Genomic DNA, 18,839 nt, shown 5'->3' with positions numbered 1-18,839 from the left:
ACATCCAAAAGAAGCAACCAAAATAAATAAATAGTAAACCTCCAGGAAATTACAAGGTGAGACAGGAGGTAACCACACAGGGAAGGCAGCAACCAGGCAGGGCAGGGGCAGCCCTGCTTAAAGCTCTGTTCTAAAATCAAAACCTCTTCTTCACCTTGGAAAACTCTTCCCACGGCCTTGGGTGAGTCCCTTACAGGCTTCAGTTCGGCAAAACCATGGTATTTCCGTGTGTCTCCACTTTGCCCAGCTGTTTAGGCTGCACATCCCCTGGAGCAAATGCTGCTTTTCCCCACCTGCCTGCGCTGGGGCTACAATGCTGCTCTGACACTGCTGCCTGATCCGAGGCTAGGCGCACAAGCTGATCAGCTTGACAAGAAACTTGGATCCATGAACCCAGGAGACCAAAGAGCCCGTTCCCCTTCTCTATTTTGATCTCTCAATAGGCCAGAGAGATTCCTGCACCCACCCCAAAACTTCCAGCTCTGCTGGAACATATGCTTTAGGAGGAGACAATCTTGATTTTAAAGCTCCACATGACGGAGAATCCACTGCATCTCGAGGTCAGTCATTTCAACGGTTCATTACTTCCTCTGTTAACATTCACATCCTACTTCCAGTCCACCTTTGCCATGCTTCTGTTGGCCAGGAACCTTGTCTTTGTTGAACTGAAGGGTCCCTGGTTCTCCAACCTCCTGTCTGCATGGGCACTTCTGGACCACGTTGCACCTCCACCCTCTCCTAGAGACCCTTCTCTGGCTCTCCCCACGAGGTCTGCAGACCCTTCCCAGCATTCCTGCACTGCAGACCCCAGAATGAGCCATGCTGTTTCTACCCCGGGTGAAGGCAACGCTGGTCTTTCCCTATGCATCCAAGCATCCAGGACACAGGAGGGCGGGAGGTGGTGACTGGTGTCCAACTGGGGATCAGCTGCAACACAGTTCCGACCCCGGCTTCGCTGCTCTCCCCAGTGGTTCCCTGCCCAAAGGGGAGGCCACAAGTCCCTGTTCCTCAACACGTGTCCCACCAGCAGGTGCCTGCACACTCGTGCTGCCCAGGAGCCCAGCTCTGCCGCTGCTGCTGACAGCCCCCTTGTCTCACCGAGACCCCCTTGCTCCCCAGTGCACTGACCACAGGCCTTCCCAAACCCTGCCATTACCAACCTCCCCTTCTCTGCACAAAAGCCAAGGGTTGTGATGAGGCTGGGAAGAGTCCCCAGGCGGGACCTGGGCAGAAAGACCTGCTCTGAGCCCCGAGAGGGCTGCAGGGGACAGATCCTGCACAAGAGGGTCTCCTGGAGGGATAAGAGCATTGCCACACTCCCTGTGCAGGCTGCCACGGGACGTGTCAGCAGGAGGGACTCAGGCAGGAGCTCGCAGTCTTAATTTAGAACAACCCCAGCAGTGCACAGCTGCGTACTCAATCATTTCACCCAGACTGCACACCCGCCTGGCCACAGAACCACGTACTCTTCTCTCCTTGTGACTTTTTAGCCATGGGAAGGAGGAAGATGATGCCCTCAGGCTCACTTCCCTCTGCCAGGACAGCCTGGACCACAGGGGATGGGGGGATGCTGCCAGATGGACAGCATTGCACAAGGGTCTCAGGGAAAAGCGTCTGTCAGATGCAGATCTGCTGCAGCGGGTTGGGATCCCCTCGCCCAGGCTGATGGTGGTCATGCTGGTGAGCTGGAAGCTTCCTGGCGAGCAGAGACCAACGAGGAAGCTCCAGGGTTGCGCAATGAGCTCAAGCAGAGGTTCCCATAGCTGAGCAGAGACCGTGGGGATAGGGCAGGAGGGAGCTATCCTCCATACTGTGATTGTTGATAGCAGAAATTGGAGAAACCCAACAAAAGGAGTGCTCCAGAGAACAGGACCGTCCCTGTCATGACACTGGGTAGAACCTGAAGATCCTCCCATATCACATGCTTTTGCTGGTGCCAGCTTGAAAACCTCCCGTACTTTCTCCAGAAGAGGACAAAGGGTGCATGTCTCCCACCTTATAGAGACATCTCTTGCTGCCCAGGATTTTGCTCCGAGCCCCAGTGCAAAAAAAATCGCCTAAATCTGCCCCTTGCTCAGCCGGAGCCGGCTGCTGGGACAAGGAGGGTGTCGAGCACATTCTTGCTCTGGGCTCCTCCAGCTGTCAGCTTCCTGGGGTGCACGGACCACCCAGCGTTGGCAGAGGCAAGGTGCTGTCCCCTGCACAGGGCGATACCCCCTCTGTCTCTGCAGCACCCGGCCCTGGTGCAGGGAGGGGACTCGGAGGGAGCCTGGGCAGCGCCGGGCCACCCAGCTCCCCGCTCCCAACGCCTCTGCCCCTCTCTCGTGTTTCCCTGGCCTTTCCAACTGCAAGATTAAACAGAAGAAAAGAGTCAACCTGCAGAGCGGCTGGCAGGGCCCTTAAACACACACACGGAGCCTGGAGTGAAGCAAGGCCTACAGGAACAAGCAAGGGCAGAAAAACAAGAGTTGAATTCCTTAATCACATCAGGATGTGAGAGGCAGGGGAGGGACGGGGCGCCAATGTCAGCTCTTCCTGTACGTGTGCTGGAGGCTGGAGCTCAGGCCTCTGCTGCAACGAGCTCCATGGCTATAAACTTGATCCCGAAGCTGAACCCTGACACCCCCTCGCCCACCTCCTCTCCCGGGGCTGCGGCGCTGCACGTTATTAAAGCTCCCCCCCCCCCCCCCCCCCCCCGGCTCTGGGTACGAAAAAGCAGCATCTGGAACTCATAGCAGCGCGCGAGATAGAGGCACGCGGGCTGGACTGGCAGGAAAGGGCACGAGCGAAGCACACTCGAGAGACAAGGGCTGTGCACCATTTGCCCCCCCCCCTCCGCCTCCCCCCATAAAACGCACACACAGCTATGCCGGCTATAAATAGCGGGAGCTGCAGGGCAGGCAGAGGCTGGGCCCCACAGGGGTGATTCTTCCTTCACCGAGGCGCGCTCTTCCCGCACGGTACCTGATCTTCCAGTTGTTTTCCCTCTTGGCTTCCCATTTCCTTTCCCATGGCGTCTGGGACGGGTGCCACTGACACATATTTTCCACCCTTGAATGCCAGCAAAGGCTCTTCTTGTCCACAAAGGGCTTCCAGGAAATACTTCAGAACTGTGACCCTCTTGCAGTCGGCTGCAATAACCTACAGGGTGAGGACGAGGGGGTTGGGGAGAGGGAAAGGAAAACAAAGTCAGTGCAAAGGGGAGGCAGATGGGCAATGGGCAGGGGGAAACGTTTTGGGCTAGAAGGCCCAGTGGGATGCAGGCAGCACAGCACAGCACAGCACCGCGGGGACGTGCGAGGTGCCATTCTTCTTCTGAACAGAGATGGAAGGGGTTTGCCCACGCCTCGTGGCCCACTGTCCCCAGGGAAAAGAAGGCAGGCGAAGTCAGGACACCCAGCACCGATCTGTGTCCTGTCCTGACCCCTCTGTGTACCCCAAGGCTGCAGGGGGTCAGCCAGTCCTCTGCCCAGCTCCACCGAACGGGGGAAAAGTCCTGCTGAAGTGTGAGAGATGAATGACGTGGCTTAACCTTACTGTTTCGTTTCAGCTCCATCACCAGATTTCCCCCCCCCCCCAACAAAAGCTGGGGAGGGATGCAGGTGTGAGAGCGGGCGGGTGGGGGCATTTGAGAAAAGCCAAGCCCCTCCTCATTTCCAGCCCGACCCCGTCCCAGGGGCCCATCTCATGGACCAACTGGGGAGCCCCGTTAGGGAGGCTGGGACGGATCTGGCCAGAAGGAAACTCAATAGCTTGGGTAATTATCCAATTTATGAGGCTCTCAAATGGAGTTTCCAGAGCCTGGGAGCCCGGTGCCTCCGTGGCCCCATCCTGCACAGCACAGCCTCTGCCGGCGCTTCCGCCACGACCAGCCTCAGCTCAGACCTCATCCCCTCGCAGCGGGGCTCTGCACCTGCAGAGCTCTCCCCTGGTGCTTCCTGCTGATCGGCGTCACCCCTGGGGAGCAGATGATTTACAGGGAGAAAGTCAGCAAACGGGGGCTAGAAGTGCTACATGCTATGGAGACAAAGTCCACGCTGATGCCCGAGTTCCTCCTGACCCCCAAAACCACCCTGGTTTTGCTCTGCTCATACCAAGCAAAGCAGCCTCAGAGACTCCCATCCCAAAAGGGTCCCTGCAAGGCTCCCAGGACCAGGATCCCGAAGCTGGAGAGCAGGGTCAGACCCCATACAGGTGACTCCTGCCCTCCCCCTGAACACTCACGCCGTGTGATACCAACGCCGCAACGCTCCAGCCCCGGCTTGGCAGGGACCGGCTCGTCACCCTGCCGTGCTGGTGCCGGCGGCGGTGTGTGCCCCGGACGGGGCCGTGCCACGGTGAGCGAAGGGCTGGCTGCACCAGGCTGCCGTGAGAGGAAACTTCTGCTCTTCCACAAAGCTGCCAGTTTCCTCTCTGCGGGCTAATTTTAACCACCGTGTCGCTGCAGTGCGTGTCAAAAACCTGACCCTCCTCTGACCTCCAACCTCCCACCCCGGCTACTGCCTGAGCAAGGCACCCTCATGCACTAGCAGCTGGGGCCACCTCTGTTTGAAGATGTCCCCCCACCCACACCAGGACCCTGCATGCCCCCATACCTGCACTGAGAGGCGAAGGGGGAGCAGAAGCCCCTTCCTCCCTGTGGGAAGCGGTCAGTGCTGCACAGAGATGGTGCGAGCAGGGTGATCGCAAGAATGTAGTATTTCAGGGAGCAAGGGACCCATAACCACCCACTCAGCTCCTAAAAAATGTGTCCTATGGGACAGAGGTGAGCAAAGGACAAGGTGACACAAGCTCAGCAGCCCCAGGAGCAGGTCAGGCTGCTGGGGAACTTCTTTCCTGGGAGAGTCCTTCGCTGCGTGGGACATCCAGCCAGGAGCAATCCCGGCAAGTGTCACCACAGGAACATTTTCATCCTCCTGGCTCTCCTTTAGGAACGATTCTGTGCAGGGGAAAGTCAGGAGGAAAGAGAACAAGAGCAAAGCGGGAATGGCTGCCATGGGAAACATCCCTCCTGAGAGCTCCAGGCTGCAGCGGCCCTGGGGGGAAGTGGTGGAAACCTCACTGCCTGCTTCATCCCCAGCTCAACAGGCTAACGCTGCGGAGCCCCAGCCTGACTCACACAGGGTGACTTCAGCCCAGGGATTTTCCAGTCCTGGTACCTGCAGTTCCCTTGTGCCCAGCCTGCTGGGCGAGCGAAGCGCCCACCACCGCCGGCACAGCGGTGGGGATGTGCCCGTGGCAGCACCGAGGGTTGAGCCCCGCTGCCAGCAGCCACGTGCCGCGGGATGCCAGGATGCGGCCGACAGCAGCAGTGCTGGGGAAGGGGAAGCAGAAACTGTCTGGCTAGGTGGGAAAGAGATGGGCACCCCATCCTCACACCGCTCCCGAAGGATTTCTCAGGACACCTCTAGAAATGAAAGCCATCGCATTTAGTTTAGGACCCGTGAGGTTCTCATGTATGCATGAAGGGCTGGGTGCTGACACAGCTGCAGCGCAGCCATCTCTGCGCAGCAAAGGCTTAGATCTCGCTGTCAGAGCCTCCTGGATCGGGAATGATCAGGCACGTTGCCGAAGAGCTCCCTTAACCCAAGGTTGGAGCTGGGGACAAGGGCAGGTGGCTTTGCTCCTTCCTCCCCTGAAGAAGAAACAAGTAGGAAACACCAGATTTCCTGCCAAGCCAGCACAGCCCAATGCTTAAATCCAGCTCATCTGCTGGGGAGAAGAGCCCAACTGAAGGCCCATGACATAATGCCACAGCAACTCGTCTCATGAACACATTTTTCCAGCCCACATGAATGAAAAACAGGGAGAGAAGCAAACGCTCTGCACATCCCCATCACGTGCAGCCCTGCTCGGGGAGGATGCGGCAGAGCCTCAGGCTGTCGGCAGCCGGGCTGACCCCACCGCAGGGCAGCCCAGTTTCTGAGACGCTGGGAAAGAAGTGACCTGTGACTGGCACGCAGGTCTCTCTCGAACAGGACCTTGCATGCCGCAGAGCAACCCGCTTTTGTCAGAAACTTCCCGTTTCGGAGTGGAAATGCGAGTGCCCGCGGCAGCGCTGGGATGCCCGGGGCAGCGGGGATGGCCGCAAAGGTGCTCGCCCGCTCACGTGGCGACTCCTCGCTGCTGGAGCAGAGCACGGTGAAGACATCAGGAGCTGTGCCCACCCTTCCCGAAGGAATGGTCAAGCACAAGATGATACCGTGTCGATGTATTTGGTGATGTGGCAGCAGACACCCTGTCCCTGGGGGGAATAAAGCCACCCCGTGCGCCCTTCCCCCTCCGACCATGCAGTGAGACAGCAGGAACTGAAAGCCTGGCTTCAAGTCATCGCTGGGTATTAAAATAGGCCTGACACGCACACAGCCGCTCTCAAAGGAAAACTGAAACTGAGAATTGCTGAAGTGGTCTGGTGCCCCCGTCCGTGACCCGGGCTCAGTTCCCCAGAGGCGCGAGCAACCGAGGCATCGTCGAGCCCCTCGCCACTGCGGTGCCTCTCGGGGACACGTGGCTGGGAACCGGGCACGGGGCGGAGGTGGCTTCGGCTGCAGCAGCCCCAGTTGCCAGCCTGATTTCATCAGGCCCGGAGAGGAGAGGTTTCTAATCTCCTCCTGCATCAGGCAGGCTAACCACCAGCTCCCAGCACCAGCCACCCACCAGCGGGCTGGAGGCTGCTAGGGCACGCTGACGAGGCTCATTAGCGCTCTGCTAATTCATGGGTCATACATTAACATAGTAATCATTGAGTAAGACACAGCGGGGCACACATTAACACGCACTAACCGCCTGTAGAAACCCACTGGGCTGCGCATTAACTGTACCAGCTGCTGCATTTCCGAAGCCACTTTGCAGCGGCAGTGCCACCAGGACCCTGCGTGTGTCACCTCCTGCCAGCGGCGAGCAGGGTCCCCAAGTCTAACGAGGGGTCCCCGGACCTAACGAAGCTGATATCCACTATGGCCTTGGCTGTATTTTCCCCCGCAGACAAAACAGGTTGAAGGGAAAAGCTTCCCCGAGTGCTGTGTGCTGCTTTTTTAACAAGAGGAGGGCAGAGGACTGCCACAGCGGGCAGCTGTCACCCAGTTCGAAGGGGATGCAGCCCTGACGCCAGTACGTGCCCTCTGGGAGATGTAAGGGGAGGGAAGGGAACTCACTCTGAGAGCTGCGAGCGCTGTGCCTGGGGGTACACGTGCACCTGGTGCTGGCGGGGTGACACCACCAGAAACCAGCCACGGTCTCGCTTTGGGTCAGAGGCACGCCTGGAGGTGGGGGGGCAGCTCCACTGCCCCTCCCCACCTCAGCCCCACCAGCCCCGCTGCTCCACACACGGCTCTCCCGCAGCTCAGCGAATCGCTGTCACACCCACCGCCGCCTTCAATCAACTTTTACAACTTGTTAATTTTACGCAGCAGTCCTAAAGAGCAAATAGCTGGGAGGCAGGAATGCAGGCTCCTTCAGCTAGTCCAAAGAGCCTCCAGCGGCCAAGCCAGCTGGCCAGGGGAGCCCCGCACAGCCATGGGGACCTGTCACATCCCGGGGGGTGTGTGGGGGGGTGTACTTGGTCCGGAGAGGGCTGCCCCGCACCTGCGGCGCCGCTGGCCGCGCCACGCTGCTGCCGGCGGTGGGCGGATGGACCCCGGCAGCTTTTCTCCTGGCAAAACCTTAAACTCCGCAAGCAAACAGGAGGCAGCAGCTTCGGAGAAGGGTTTGCTTGGAGGACAGGCTGCCATTGCTGGCTGTGCATTCCTGTGTGCGAGGGGGAGACACGAGCACATCCTGACAGCTGGATTGAGAAGGGGAAAAGGACATGAGAAGTTTGAGTCATAGCATGGAGAGGTCCCATCCCACATTCGGAGATGGGAATAGCATAGGACTGGGACTCAGAGCCAAGCTCCAGCACGATCCAGCGCGGGGATAACACTGTTTTTGCCACATCGATTTAAAGATGGCTTAGCTGAACGATACCGTGAGCCCCAAACAACCTAAATCACGAGGTGCCTACACGGCCCAGCCGAAACATTTGCACTGACCCTGCTAAAACATCCATGCAGGCCATGGCTAAATGCCTCCCAGTGCCCTGTGATGCCTCCTCCTGGACCCAGGGAGCCAGCTCGGAGGGCGGCCCAGCGCACTGGAGGAGGAGCACAGAGGAAAGCACCTGGCTTCGTCTCATCCCTTCTGGGTTTTCATCTCGTAGGCTCGCACAAAAGCTGGGCTGGGTTTAACCCTGGACTTATCACAGCCCAGCTTCTCTGGGCTTGTTCCCCAGCCAGGATGCGGTCCAAGGAGCCCCACGCTCTGCCCAGCCCCAAATACAGTTTGGAGGGGTTTGGCCACCTGGGTAGGGAGGACCAAAGCATCTGTCAGGGCTGGGCAGCAATACTCGCAGCTGGATCGCAATCCTGGTTTCTGCAGCTGAGAGCTGACTTCAGCCACAGCTTCTCTCAGAGAAACTTCTGATTTCGGCTAATCCCACAAGCAGGCTCGGTGGACGTGGCTCCCACATGCCTGCAAGTCTGTGCGTGACCCGAGAGAGCAGCTGTAGCTGCGACGGGGCGCAAACCAAGGCACCACTGGCTCCAACGTACCTCGCTGCTGCCCTGGCTCTGCTGGACGCAGCGCCAGTCTGGGCAGCACCAAGCACCAACCAAGGAGCACCCATGGGGGAAGGATCCACCACATCCATATCTGATGCTCCATCACAGCAGAGAGGTGCATCAGCAAACATCCAGGGAAGACAGAGGAGCTCAGAAGAACCACTTCGGTTGCTCTTCCCCTTTGCGACGGCTGGAGAACCACTTTCACTGCAAAGCAGGGGCTCCCCAAAGAGAAAGCACAGCCATGTCTTAGCCAAACCTCTCTCCCAGCACCCTAAGCCTTCCAGAGGCACAGCTCCAGCCCCTGCACTGGGGCACATGGTCTCAGACGAGTCATCGGAGCAGATGTACTTTTGGCCTGGCAAATGCCTCCGTCTTTCCAACCTCAGCCATGCAGCTCAGCCATGACTGGCCTTTAAAACTGGAAAGCAGCATGGAGAGGGAGCCAACTGCCCACCATCACGAGCATTTGCTAGGCTAAGACTAGCGTTGCTTGTCCCAAACAGCGACGCAGAGAAGATGCAGGGATGATATAAAGGTGCAAAGCGATAGCTCTGAGTCATCCCATTTTTGGCGTCAGAGATCAGAAGAATCCCTGAATAGCCTGCACAGATTCCTACCATGAAAGTCCTCAAACTGCACCCAAGGCACTGGCACCTGTCACCGCTGGCAGCTGTAGGACGTGAAGGTGAGACCCAGCGACACGGTAAAAGCTCTGAGCAATTCTGGGGCTCGGAGCCTGCTCTCAGCAAGCCCTCCCCAGAGGAGGGGATTCCTGCACTGGCACAGCGAGGGACCAGCCCCCCCCCGAGCTGTCTGTCTGCCAGGGGCCAGTTCACTCTCCCTGACTGGCACCTAGTGGCTGTGGGGCAGGAATACAGACTGGACTTTTACTGATCTAGGCCAGAAGACACTTAAAACTCCATATGGAAACACCAAGCTGCCACAGGTCCCAGCCTACGTCCCTGAAACCCTTTGTGCTGTGGCACAGCCTGGCACCGCCCTACAAGACATCTCACAGCTCCACCCGACTCTCAATGCAGCCACCTCCTCCTAACTCTTCCCTTTCTTGGTGATGGCTTACCATGGGGTTGGGAAAAAGCTGCTTGTCCACCCCAAAAATACATTTCAGGGTGCTGCAGGAATCTTTTGTGACTTGTGTGGAAGAGTCAACACCAAAGTCACCTGAAGAAGATGCTCTGGATGGAAAGCCATCCTCCAGACCCTTCTCGAGCTCCTGTGCCCAGGGCAACCTGGAGGGCTGGCTCCAGCCCAGCCCAGGACCAACCGCTCCTCTGAAGTGTGAGAAGCTACACAGCCCAGAGAGGAAAGTTTCTGACTGTTTCCAAACCAAGCTTTTGGCCTTCACTGATGCTTGGAAATACTTGCCCTGATGTCTTATTCACCTGTTAAACATGCTAAAGAACCTCTTTGTCAGTTCGTCTCTCCAGTGAGCAGCAGCGCTTGCAGAAGGGAGCAGTTGGGTCCAGGCTGCATCCGACACCTTGTAGGCAGGAGGCAGATGGTCAGCTTATTTAATTTTACACCCCCTCAGCCCACTCCTACCGGGCAGCAGCAAAGCGAGAGAAAAGCATGACTTTAGCCTGGGTGAGAAGTCCCAGAGAAGACGATGGGGTACAGGAGGACTCCAAAGAGCGATGGAGATGTTTCATCTGATTTGTGAGTATGGCTCCTGCCTGGTTCTCATTGTGTCCTCAGGCACCGCTGCCAACAGCTCAGCGAGAGCTACAGGCTTCCCACTGCAACACGTTGCCTCCAGTAAGATGCTGCAGGAATTTCTGCAGGAATTTCCATTGGAGAAAGCATTTGCTTCCACCCCCCGCGGCCACGTGCCCCAGCACTGGGCAAACGGATCCCTGCAGCAGTGAAATATCTGTGGCATTTCTTATCTCCGAGGTGAAGCCTTGAGCGCAAGACCACATATTTCAACTGTTTCTGGGGAGAACAAGGGGCTAAAAAATCACAGCTTTGAAAGAGGCCTGTGAAAGGGGCAGATGACTCCAGGAGCAACAGCAAGTCACAGCCAAGGACTCCCTGTTATAGCCATCTCGATGCCCTCCTCTCTCCCACTCCAGCTTCGAGCACATCTCCAAACTTCCCAGGGGAAAAAAGAGAAAAATTCAGGCCATAGAGTGAAGCCAAGACAAGTCTGAAGGAGCCCACTCTGCTCCTCCCTTGCAGATCCTACTGGAACACTAATCGGGGAAGACAAGTCCCTGAAAGCCTGCCCCAAGCCTGTGCTCCCAGGCTGGGGAAGGAGGAAGGCGAGATCCGTATCCTCAGCGAAGCAAACAGGGCACCACTGTCAGCTTTCGCAGGGCCTGGGCTACTCTCCCTGCTGCAAGAGTCTCCAGTCTTTTCCTTTCAGGGACTGGGGGAATTTATTTCCTCTGCCATTTCGGAGGATGCCTGCTTTGCCAGAGATTGTTTTGCAGAGTTAAGAAAGATAAGAAAGTGGTTAGCAGGCTCTTTGGTGGAGGAAGGGAGGATTGCTTAGTAAGGGAAAGGGGACCGCTCCGCTCTCGGCAGACACACGCTGCCCTTCCTCTGAGGCCACCACTCCAGGAGACGCTAGCGTTGGGTACAAGGTACAAGGCTGGTCCATCCCCACACCTCTCCAATCCTGGCTGTTTCTTGGGTACATCTGCTCGTGGGGCCACGATGTGCTGGTGACCAGAGAAGCTGTTCCTGTGCCAGGGCTGGGAACTGTCTCTCCTGGAATTTGGGAAATGCAGCTGATGAATGTGCAATCCAACATCTCGACTGCAAATCTCAATGTGCTCTTGCACCAGTAAGAGCCCTTTTTGCAGGGTATGTGGGGAAAAAAAAAAAGGGGGGGGAGCCAAGTCCAGGCTGCCCACGCCATGGGGAAAACGCTGCCGTTATCTGGCAACCTCCCCGTTTCAGAAAGTGCCTCCTGAGCGGTGGCAGGAGGGACCTGGCCTTGCTGGGGTGTTCGCACAGAGGAAGCCCTGAAGATGCACGATTCCTGCTGAGCAGGTCCGTCCCCAGCACGCCAACGCATCGCGGTGCTACGTGGAGGTTCAGCTCAGCTTCTCCAGACCCTACACCCAAGCCTCACCCAGGCAGACAAAGGCACTGTGCACCAAAGTGGGGCAGAGCAGGAGTTTTGCTCTTGCCAAGAGCACGAGCTCTTTCGCAAGGACTTCCCCATGGGGACAATTAGACAACTGCCCTCCGATTTGACCCACAGAGTAACCCGGTGATTCCTGTCCCATGGGACAAGACACCAGTATCTGGGGTAGCAGAGGGCTGAGATGGTGGGAAGTTGGGTGGTGGAAGGAAAAGAGTTACGACACAGGAACGGGGGAGCAGGGATGAGGATCTGCCATACAAAAATAGCAAAAAACGGTGCAAATCAGAGCTCACCCTTCCAGCATCTACCTGCCCTGCCCGCACCATCCACCTCTCACCCTTCCAGCATGACCTCTGCTACAGGCAGCGAGGAAACCATGGCATCAGCCGGTAAGACCCGTGGCACGGCGTTAACGGGCCGCCGCGTCCCTCGCGAACCTGACTTCTGACCTCGGCAGCAGGAGGGAGAGGAGAGGTAAGAGCTGGAATATTCTGCTTGGTCCTGGCAGAGCCGGTCGGGAAGCCGTTTCTGTGAGTTTACACAGCTTATACGTTCTCCATGCAGTTCCTGGACGCCTTCCATTGCAGATGAGAGTTTTATGTCGAATTTTAAGTTTGACCACAAATATTTAAACTTCCTTGGACCACAAATACTGTATCTTCTTTGCGGTTTAGTTGGCACCAAATGAGTATTTACAGATCCCTATATGTCTGTCTGTCATTTAAATATCTCGTGGAGGTGCCAAAGGCTTCAAAAGTGGAGGGGCTCCTCAGGCAGAGCCCCTGATTCCTCCCCCCGCCCTCCCCCGCCCTTCATTACTCGGCACAGGCAAGGGAGAGGTGAAGACACTGGCCAAGCCCTCGCAGAGGGCACAGCCACTGCTGGTCTGAGAATTTCATACTCGTGCTCTATTAAGCTTGCTTTTCAGAAAATGTCATCTGAGATCCCGCCGTAACTTCCACAGCTCCATGCCCTGGTGGATATTTGAACTAGGATGAAAGTCTTTGGAATTTTCTCCTCTTCTTTTAGGAAACTTGGGATTTCTGAGTCTACAGGAGATTGTTTTAATGAGAACCGCTAAAACCCCCTAAAGCAGCACAGCTCCCACCTGGCTGCCGCTCGCAGCCTCCCCAGGGGCATTTTCACTTCCTCAAACACAAGCCATTCTCAGAGGGTGACAATCCTGACCTGCTGAACTGCGATCCCGCTCTAGGGAAACTGGTTAGAGTGGTTAGTCTCAGTGGCAGAATGGTACCGGACTCGGGGAAGGCCGTTCAGCCAGGAAAACGCAATCAAACAAACACTGTAAAAGGTCCCTCCTAAGCACCCCGCACCAAGGGAATTTGGCGCTGCCGTTGCACAGAACTGGACGGGGAGCGGCGAGCTGAGGGCGCCTGAGCTGACATCCAGCCGGCTGGGCGAGTTACGGGGAGCAGCAGCCCCAAATCCCGAGTTAACGTGCGCACGCCGGCTCCCAGTCAGGTTGTGTGTGTTTCATTTCCTTCAGACTTTTCAGTCTAGGACACAAATTGGACGCCTGCCCCACCGATTTCAGGGGAACTTCAGAACACGTAGCGGTGTGGTAGATGCCGCTCCTGCCACGCCGCTTTTACCACCCCAGGGACCCAAGCCACCGGCCGGTCGTGGCAGTACCCGGGGAGCTCTCCCGCACGTCCCACCATCCCTTGGGAGCCACGGAGCAGTTGCATGCCCAGGGCAAAAGCTCCAGCAACAGCTGCCCACATCAGAGGAAACAGATACCTGAGTCAGAGCAATGCGATGAGAAACCTCCGCTCCGCAAACCAGAAGCCAGACTGAGCAACGTCAGCGCCAAGCTGCCCCGCTGATGCTTCGCACGCTTCGCCAGCCCCCCGGCGCTGCTGGGGAGCTCAGGGTACTCTGGCTCCCCTCGACTTTGGAAGCTGAAAGAGAAGCAGCTTTGCTTCGAACTAACAAGCAGGCAAAGCCCACGTGAAAGGGCAGCTAGCGGGGCTGGGGCTGCCACATGCAGGGAGGAATTCCTCCGACCGTTGGCTCCTCCATCGGGGCCGTTGCTGAATTCCCTTGAAAACGGAGGGTGGGGATACGGAAGGCAATGTAATAACACCAGAAAAATGCCACCACAGCTCAGCCTGCTGCGACACCGCAGCCCCAGAGATATTAGCAGCACTGGCATTTCCACCCACCACAAGAACCACACTGGCAGTGTGCTCCCAGTGTCTCGGGGCAGGGCGGGAAGCAGCTCACACCACTTCCAGCAGCCACTTCAGGGAGGGACAAACACTGTATTTTGCTTTACAGCGAAATGCTGCCACTTAGGGGACTCCCGATGACGTTCTTGTGCCTGAGAGCCCGTGTCCTTTTCGAGGAGGGGCTGCTCCGAGCGAGACATGGTCCATTAGCCTACCAGAGAGGTACCTCTATGCACTGGATGTGAGCTCCAGCCCGCGTGGACCTTGCTCTGCCTCTAAGGCAGCAGCGAGCACAGCTCTGCTACTTATACCCAATACTCAGCTCTTTTGGCAGATGATTAATGGCCCGAGTCTTGCAGTTACTCGCTTCCAGCCGGGCCGAGAGCTGCAAACACACCTAGGGAAGGGAAGGGAAGGAGGAATTGGAAAGGCAGCTCGTCGGGGAGAGGAAAACTATTCGCTGCGTCTTTGTTTTCTGCAGAGCTCCTCCTCTCGGGAGCGGGATGCTGAGCGCAGAGCAGGGCCCCTGCCCCGAAACGGAGGAGCTGAACCAGAACAATAGGGTGGGGACTCTGGATGGGCCCTGACAAGTGGGGTGGGCTGGAGCGGGGGCATCGATCCATCCTTTTGACTTCATTCACACTTACAGCTGCATTAGAGACATTTCCTGAAAGCACAGTAGGAAGAGAGGGGTATTCACTCACTCCACCCTCCATCTAACACTGTCCTCGCGATCCAGCCGTGCACCGAGAGCCAATTTTGGCCTCTGGCAGAGCTGCAGGCCAGACATTACAAGCACTGGTGTGAGCAGCGCAGGTCCCCACCCGATGAGCAGCACGCAGACTTGGAGCAGAGAGGAGGTGTGCTGCAGCCAGCAAAAAAAACCCAAAAACACCAATGTAGGGAAATGCAGAGCGTTTGAGCGTGTCCAAGGTGTCCCTGAAGCTGACAAAGAGGTGTCAAGAGCGGGATCTGAGCGCTTGGCTTCAGGACAAGGAAAGGTGCAGCCACCAGCCGATGCCACGTGAAATCGGGCAGAGCTCCTCCCGCAAAAGAAACGAGGGGAGGGACAGCAGCGCAGCACGGGGGCCTTGCGGCAGGATCTGTGCCACAACGCTCCCCACCCTGGGGCGACCGTTCCGCCGTTTGTCTACAGCGACGTCACCTCCCGACGACGCCACGACCTGCGACGCGGAGCAGAGGGTCGAAAACAGCGCGGCGAGCCCTGCGCCTGACTCACCGCAGCCCGGGAGCCTGCGCGTCCCCGGCGCATCGTGATCCTGCATGTGGAGCCTGAAAAACAACTTCTTTTTTTTTTTTTTTCTTTCTAAAAAACAAAAAAACCAGCCGCCCTCCTCCAAATCTGGAGTTACTCAGCCTGACTCACACCAAGGCTCTCCTGGCTCTGCTGGCAGAGCCTGCACGTACCTGGAGCGGGCTGTGCAGGCTGTGCCGGTGATACCCGCCGCACCGCACACCTGGAGGCTGTGGCACTTTCCCAAGTGCCTGCGACACAAGCTTGCTGCAGCCAAGCTCATTATTTTCAGCTTCAAACTTCAACCATTTTTGGTGAATCCCCGAATTAAAAAAAAAAAAAAATGGAGACTATAATTTTTTTTTTTTTTTTTAAATGGGAAAAGTATTTCTTTCATTCTCCCATAACACAAATCCAGCAAACATGAAAAACATGAACCCAAACCAAAGCTCAGACATCACATCTGGGGAGAGACCAAGCATGGAAAATTTTAATCCAAAGGTTAATGTTTGGGAAGCTCCGAGTGTGTGAAAAAAGGGGTTAGATGGGTGCTGCTCCATGGCTCGAACAGTTGTTGCCGCCAAGTGGCGGCTTTCAAACGGTGCCTGCCTGCCCCAGCCCAGGCACTCGGGGTCAGAAGCTAAAATAGAAAACAACTGAAATCATTGCAAGCAAACAGTCAGATCAGATGCTGGAAAAGCCAAGCAAGGAAGGAGCCAGCAGCATAAAACGCAGCTCGAGCCCTGTGACTGCAAACAGCCTCCTGACTCGCCCTGGGTGTATCGCACCAAACCACACCAAACCACACCACAGCGGTGGCCCTCGTCACCCTCTCCGGCTCCCCCCAGCCCTCCTGCACCACCTCCACAGCTTCATGATCACCTGACAGCCCTGTGCCGCTCCTGCCCCAACGGTCACCTCCACCTCCTTTGCTTGCTGCCCTACAGGATCACACTCCAGTGGTGATCACACTCCAGTGGTGATCACACTCCAGTGGTTATCACACCTTGGGGTTTTTTTTCACCCAGCAGCCTGAAACGTCACCCTTCGCACCCAAAACAACCATCTCCTGCCCAAGCACAGACCACCCCGCTCTTCACCTTCATCCCAGCTGTACCAGCCCAGCGTGTCTCTGCTGCTCCCCTGCTCACGCCTGCCTTGCATCCTGAGCTGCTTGGCTTCTGTACCCCCATGTCCGCTGCAAATCTGCCCTTTGAGCTCATCATGCCCCCATTTTCCCCACATCCTGCCTTCAAAATGCCTTTGTCTTCATCTTCTGCATTAGATTATGCCCTTTCCAGGCTGCTCCTTCCAGACACTAGAAATCTCTCTCCCCCCAGCTATAACAGAATAGCATCCTAATTGCCTTTGTTAGGGACGGGGCCATGCTTGTAAAACTGCCACGTCTGCTTGCAGGGCCATATCAGCAATAACAATAGCTTAAAAGCTACAGGAGTTATAGCATCGAGTCCTCCCACACTTAACTAAACACAAAGAGAAGGGACCATATGTGTGCAAAGGCAGCCACGTCAGGTGGGTCGGAGCCCGGCTCCCCGGGGGTGGGAAGGGAAGGCACGGCACCAGCAGGCGTGAGAGCATCCGGCAGAGCAGCACGGCTCGCCGCGGCGTATTTACAGCATCCAGAGGGATGCCGGATGGGATGCTTCCTGGGATCAGCCAGGGCAGAGCTGCTCCCTAAGGTAGCAGAGATGGGCTTCAAAGAGCTTCAGCATCCCTGCCCACGAGCTGGGCTGCTTCTCCCCTCGCTGCCTGCTGTGCCCTGCCTGGCCCGGGAGCATCTCCCGGCCCTGCTGCATCCGCCCCCTCAGGGGTGCTCGGGAGGAGCAGAAAGTTGGGAGTCTCTCCCAGACACAAGGAGACAAAGCAAGCTGCACCCTGGGCTGAGATGGACCACTTTGCACGACTGGAGAGGTCCACTCCTGTCAGCGTACCTGGGTCACTGTGGCTGGCAGGTCATCGTCACCTCCTGCAGGTCTCCAGAGTGCCACTCGGCAAGCCCAGTAGCTCCCTCCCAGACAGGTGCTTCCTGAAGCCACGGGAAGGTTGGATTTTCAGTACATCGGTGAGGGGCGCGACAGAAAACAACTGTGTCCTGCTGCAGAGGGAGGAGGAGGGTGACATCTGCCAAACAGTTGGGATGTCACACATTGCTCCCCCCTGGGATGGTGGTGCTGACCAGAGAAGCATGATAAGGAGAAGAGTTTGGATGGATGACGGGGTTCAGCCCCAAAGATGCTAATTTTGAATGGGCACAAAGCTGCTCAAGATGCCAGACACAACCAGGCTGCTGGGACATACACAGACATCAGCCAGAGAAAGGGAGAGTGGGAATTGTCAGTTGTTAGCAGAGAATCTCTGCAAAAAGACGGGAAAAATATAAAATATTGCACAAAAATGTAAATGGTCCTTTAACAAACCATTGGATAACCCAGCTTCAGGCCAGGTTTGTGTGTATAATGCCTTGCTTGGGTGTGACGACCCCAAAATCCAGGCACCTCTCATGTAGCTCCCCAACCCTCTCTCTGCAAGTAGAAACCTAAATCTGCTCACAACTAACTCCAGAAGCATGGAGATAAAAATGAAAAGCAGAAAACAGAAGTGAGGTTGAGAGAAACACTAGGAATCTCTGTAGACTCTGAACGTTTCTCTAAACTTAGCCCAGAAATAGGTCTCTGCAAAGAAAACGTGCAAAGCACCACTGTCCGGGCTGGGGAGGGGGCTGCAGGGGAAGGGCTGATGGGAACGATGATGCCAAGGGAAGACCCTGAGGAGGAGCTGAAGGGAAATTGTAGCCAGGCTCACCTGCAAAGGCAGGGGAAGCGTGTGATGAGAAACATGAGCAGAACTGGCTGGCAACGGCAGGGCTCAGGACTGGGCTCCCTCGGGGTTCGTGCTCACGGCAGCGTGTGCTAGCACGCTCAGAGGAGTCCCAACAAAGGACAGGCAGGCGTGCTCCAGCTGCCCATGGACCATAGCTCCTGCTCTGCGCTCTTCAGCCCTCCAGCCAAGGGGGAAAATGTAATCAGAGCGATTTCTATTAGCAAGAATATAAAGACTTGGAACCTCTGGGCTGTCTCTTGACAACTAATTAATTACCAGGTAGCATCCCCTTGAAGCTGCCAACACAGCACACACAAGTTCCAGCATGATTTAGGGAGAGAGATGAACTTTACAATAAACTCTAGAATTTTACTTCATCTCCCGCCACCATCTGAGATCCTGGGGGAACAGGAAGGGGTGGCAAGAGGCAAACTCTGAAGCCATCTGGGATCATCATTAACTCATTCACTCGTGGCCTCTGAAACAAAACGCCAACTGCGCTGTGAGCAGCAGCTTCGAGCCAGATGAGAGCTCCTCGTATTCTCAGTTCCTTAAATGCTCTTCTGACAGTTTCTGCAATAGGGTGCCCATCCCCTTGCAGCCCCCTCGCCTGTCTCCCAAGGCTTTGGCCGTCAGGGCAGCCAGTCTTTGAAACTATTAAGAGCAGAAAGTGTATTTCAAATGGCTTTAGGTGATATATTCTTCACTAACAGCAACAAAAAGGAGTAAGTGAAGTATGCCAAGAAAGCAGAGAAAATGAAAAGGACAAGACAAGACGGACAGACTGACCGCGGCTGACATTATGGGAAAACACAGAAAAAACCCACAGTGGCAGA

At 56.4% G+C, this 18,839-nt stretch overlaps 1 protein-coding gene across 4 annotated transcripts in view; it reads right to left on the bottom strand.

Annotated features, from left to right (window-relative positions):
• SMG6 (SMG6 nonsense mediated mRNA decay factor) overlaps positions 1-18,839 on the bottom strand; it is a 114,564-nt gene that overhangs the window by 15,022 nt on the left and 80,703 nt on the right. For all 4 annotated transcript variants that reach the window (XM_086475471.1, XM_086475472.1, XM_086475469.1 and 1 more), the window contains exon 14: positions 2,965-3,141. In XM_086475471.1, coding sequence (XP_086331597.1) covers positions 2,965-3,141 — 177 coding nt within the window. The remainder of the gene's footprint in view (positions 1-2,964; positions 3,142-18,839) is intronic.

Source organism: Leptosomus discolor, chromosome 18 (genome assembly GCF_034619465.1).
Source record: "Leptosomus discolor isolate bLepDis1 chromosome 18, bLepDis1.hap2, whole genome shotgun sequence".
Classification (NCBI taxonomy): Eukaryota; Metazoa; Chordata; class Aves; order Leptosomiformes; family Leptosomidae; genus Leptosomus; species Leptosomus discolor.
This window is presented reverse-complemented; position numbering and strand designations above follow the sequence as displayed.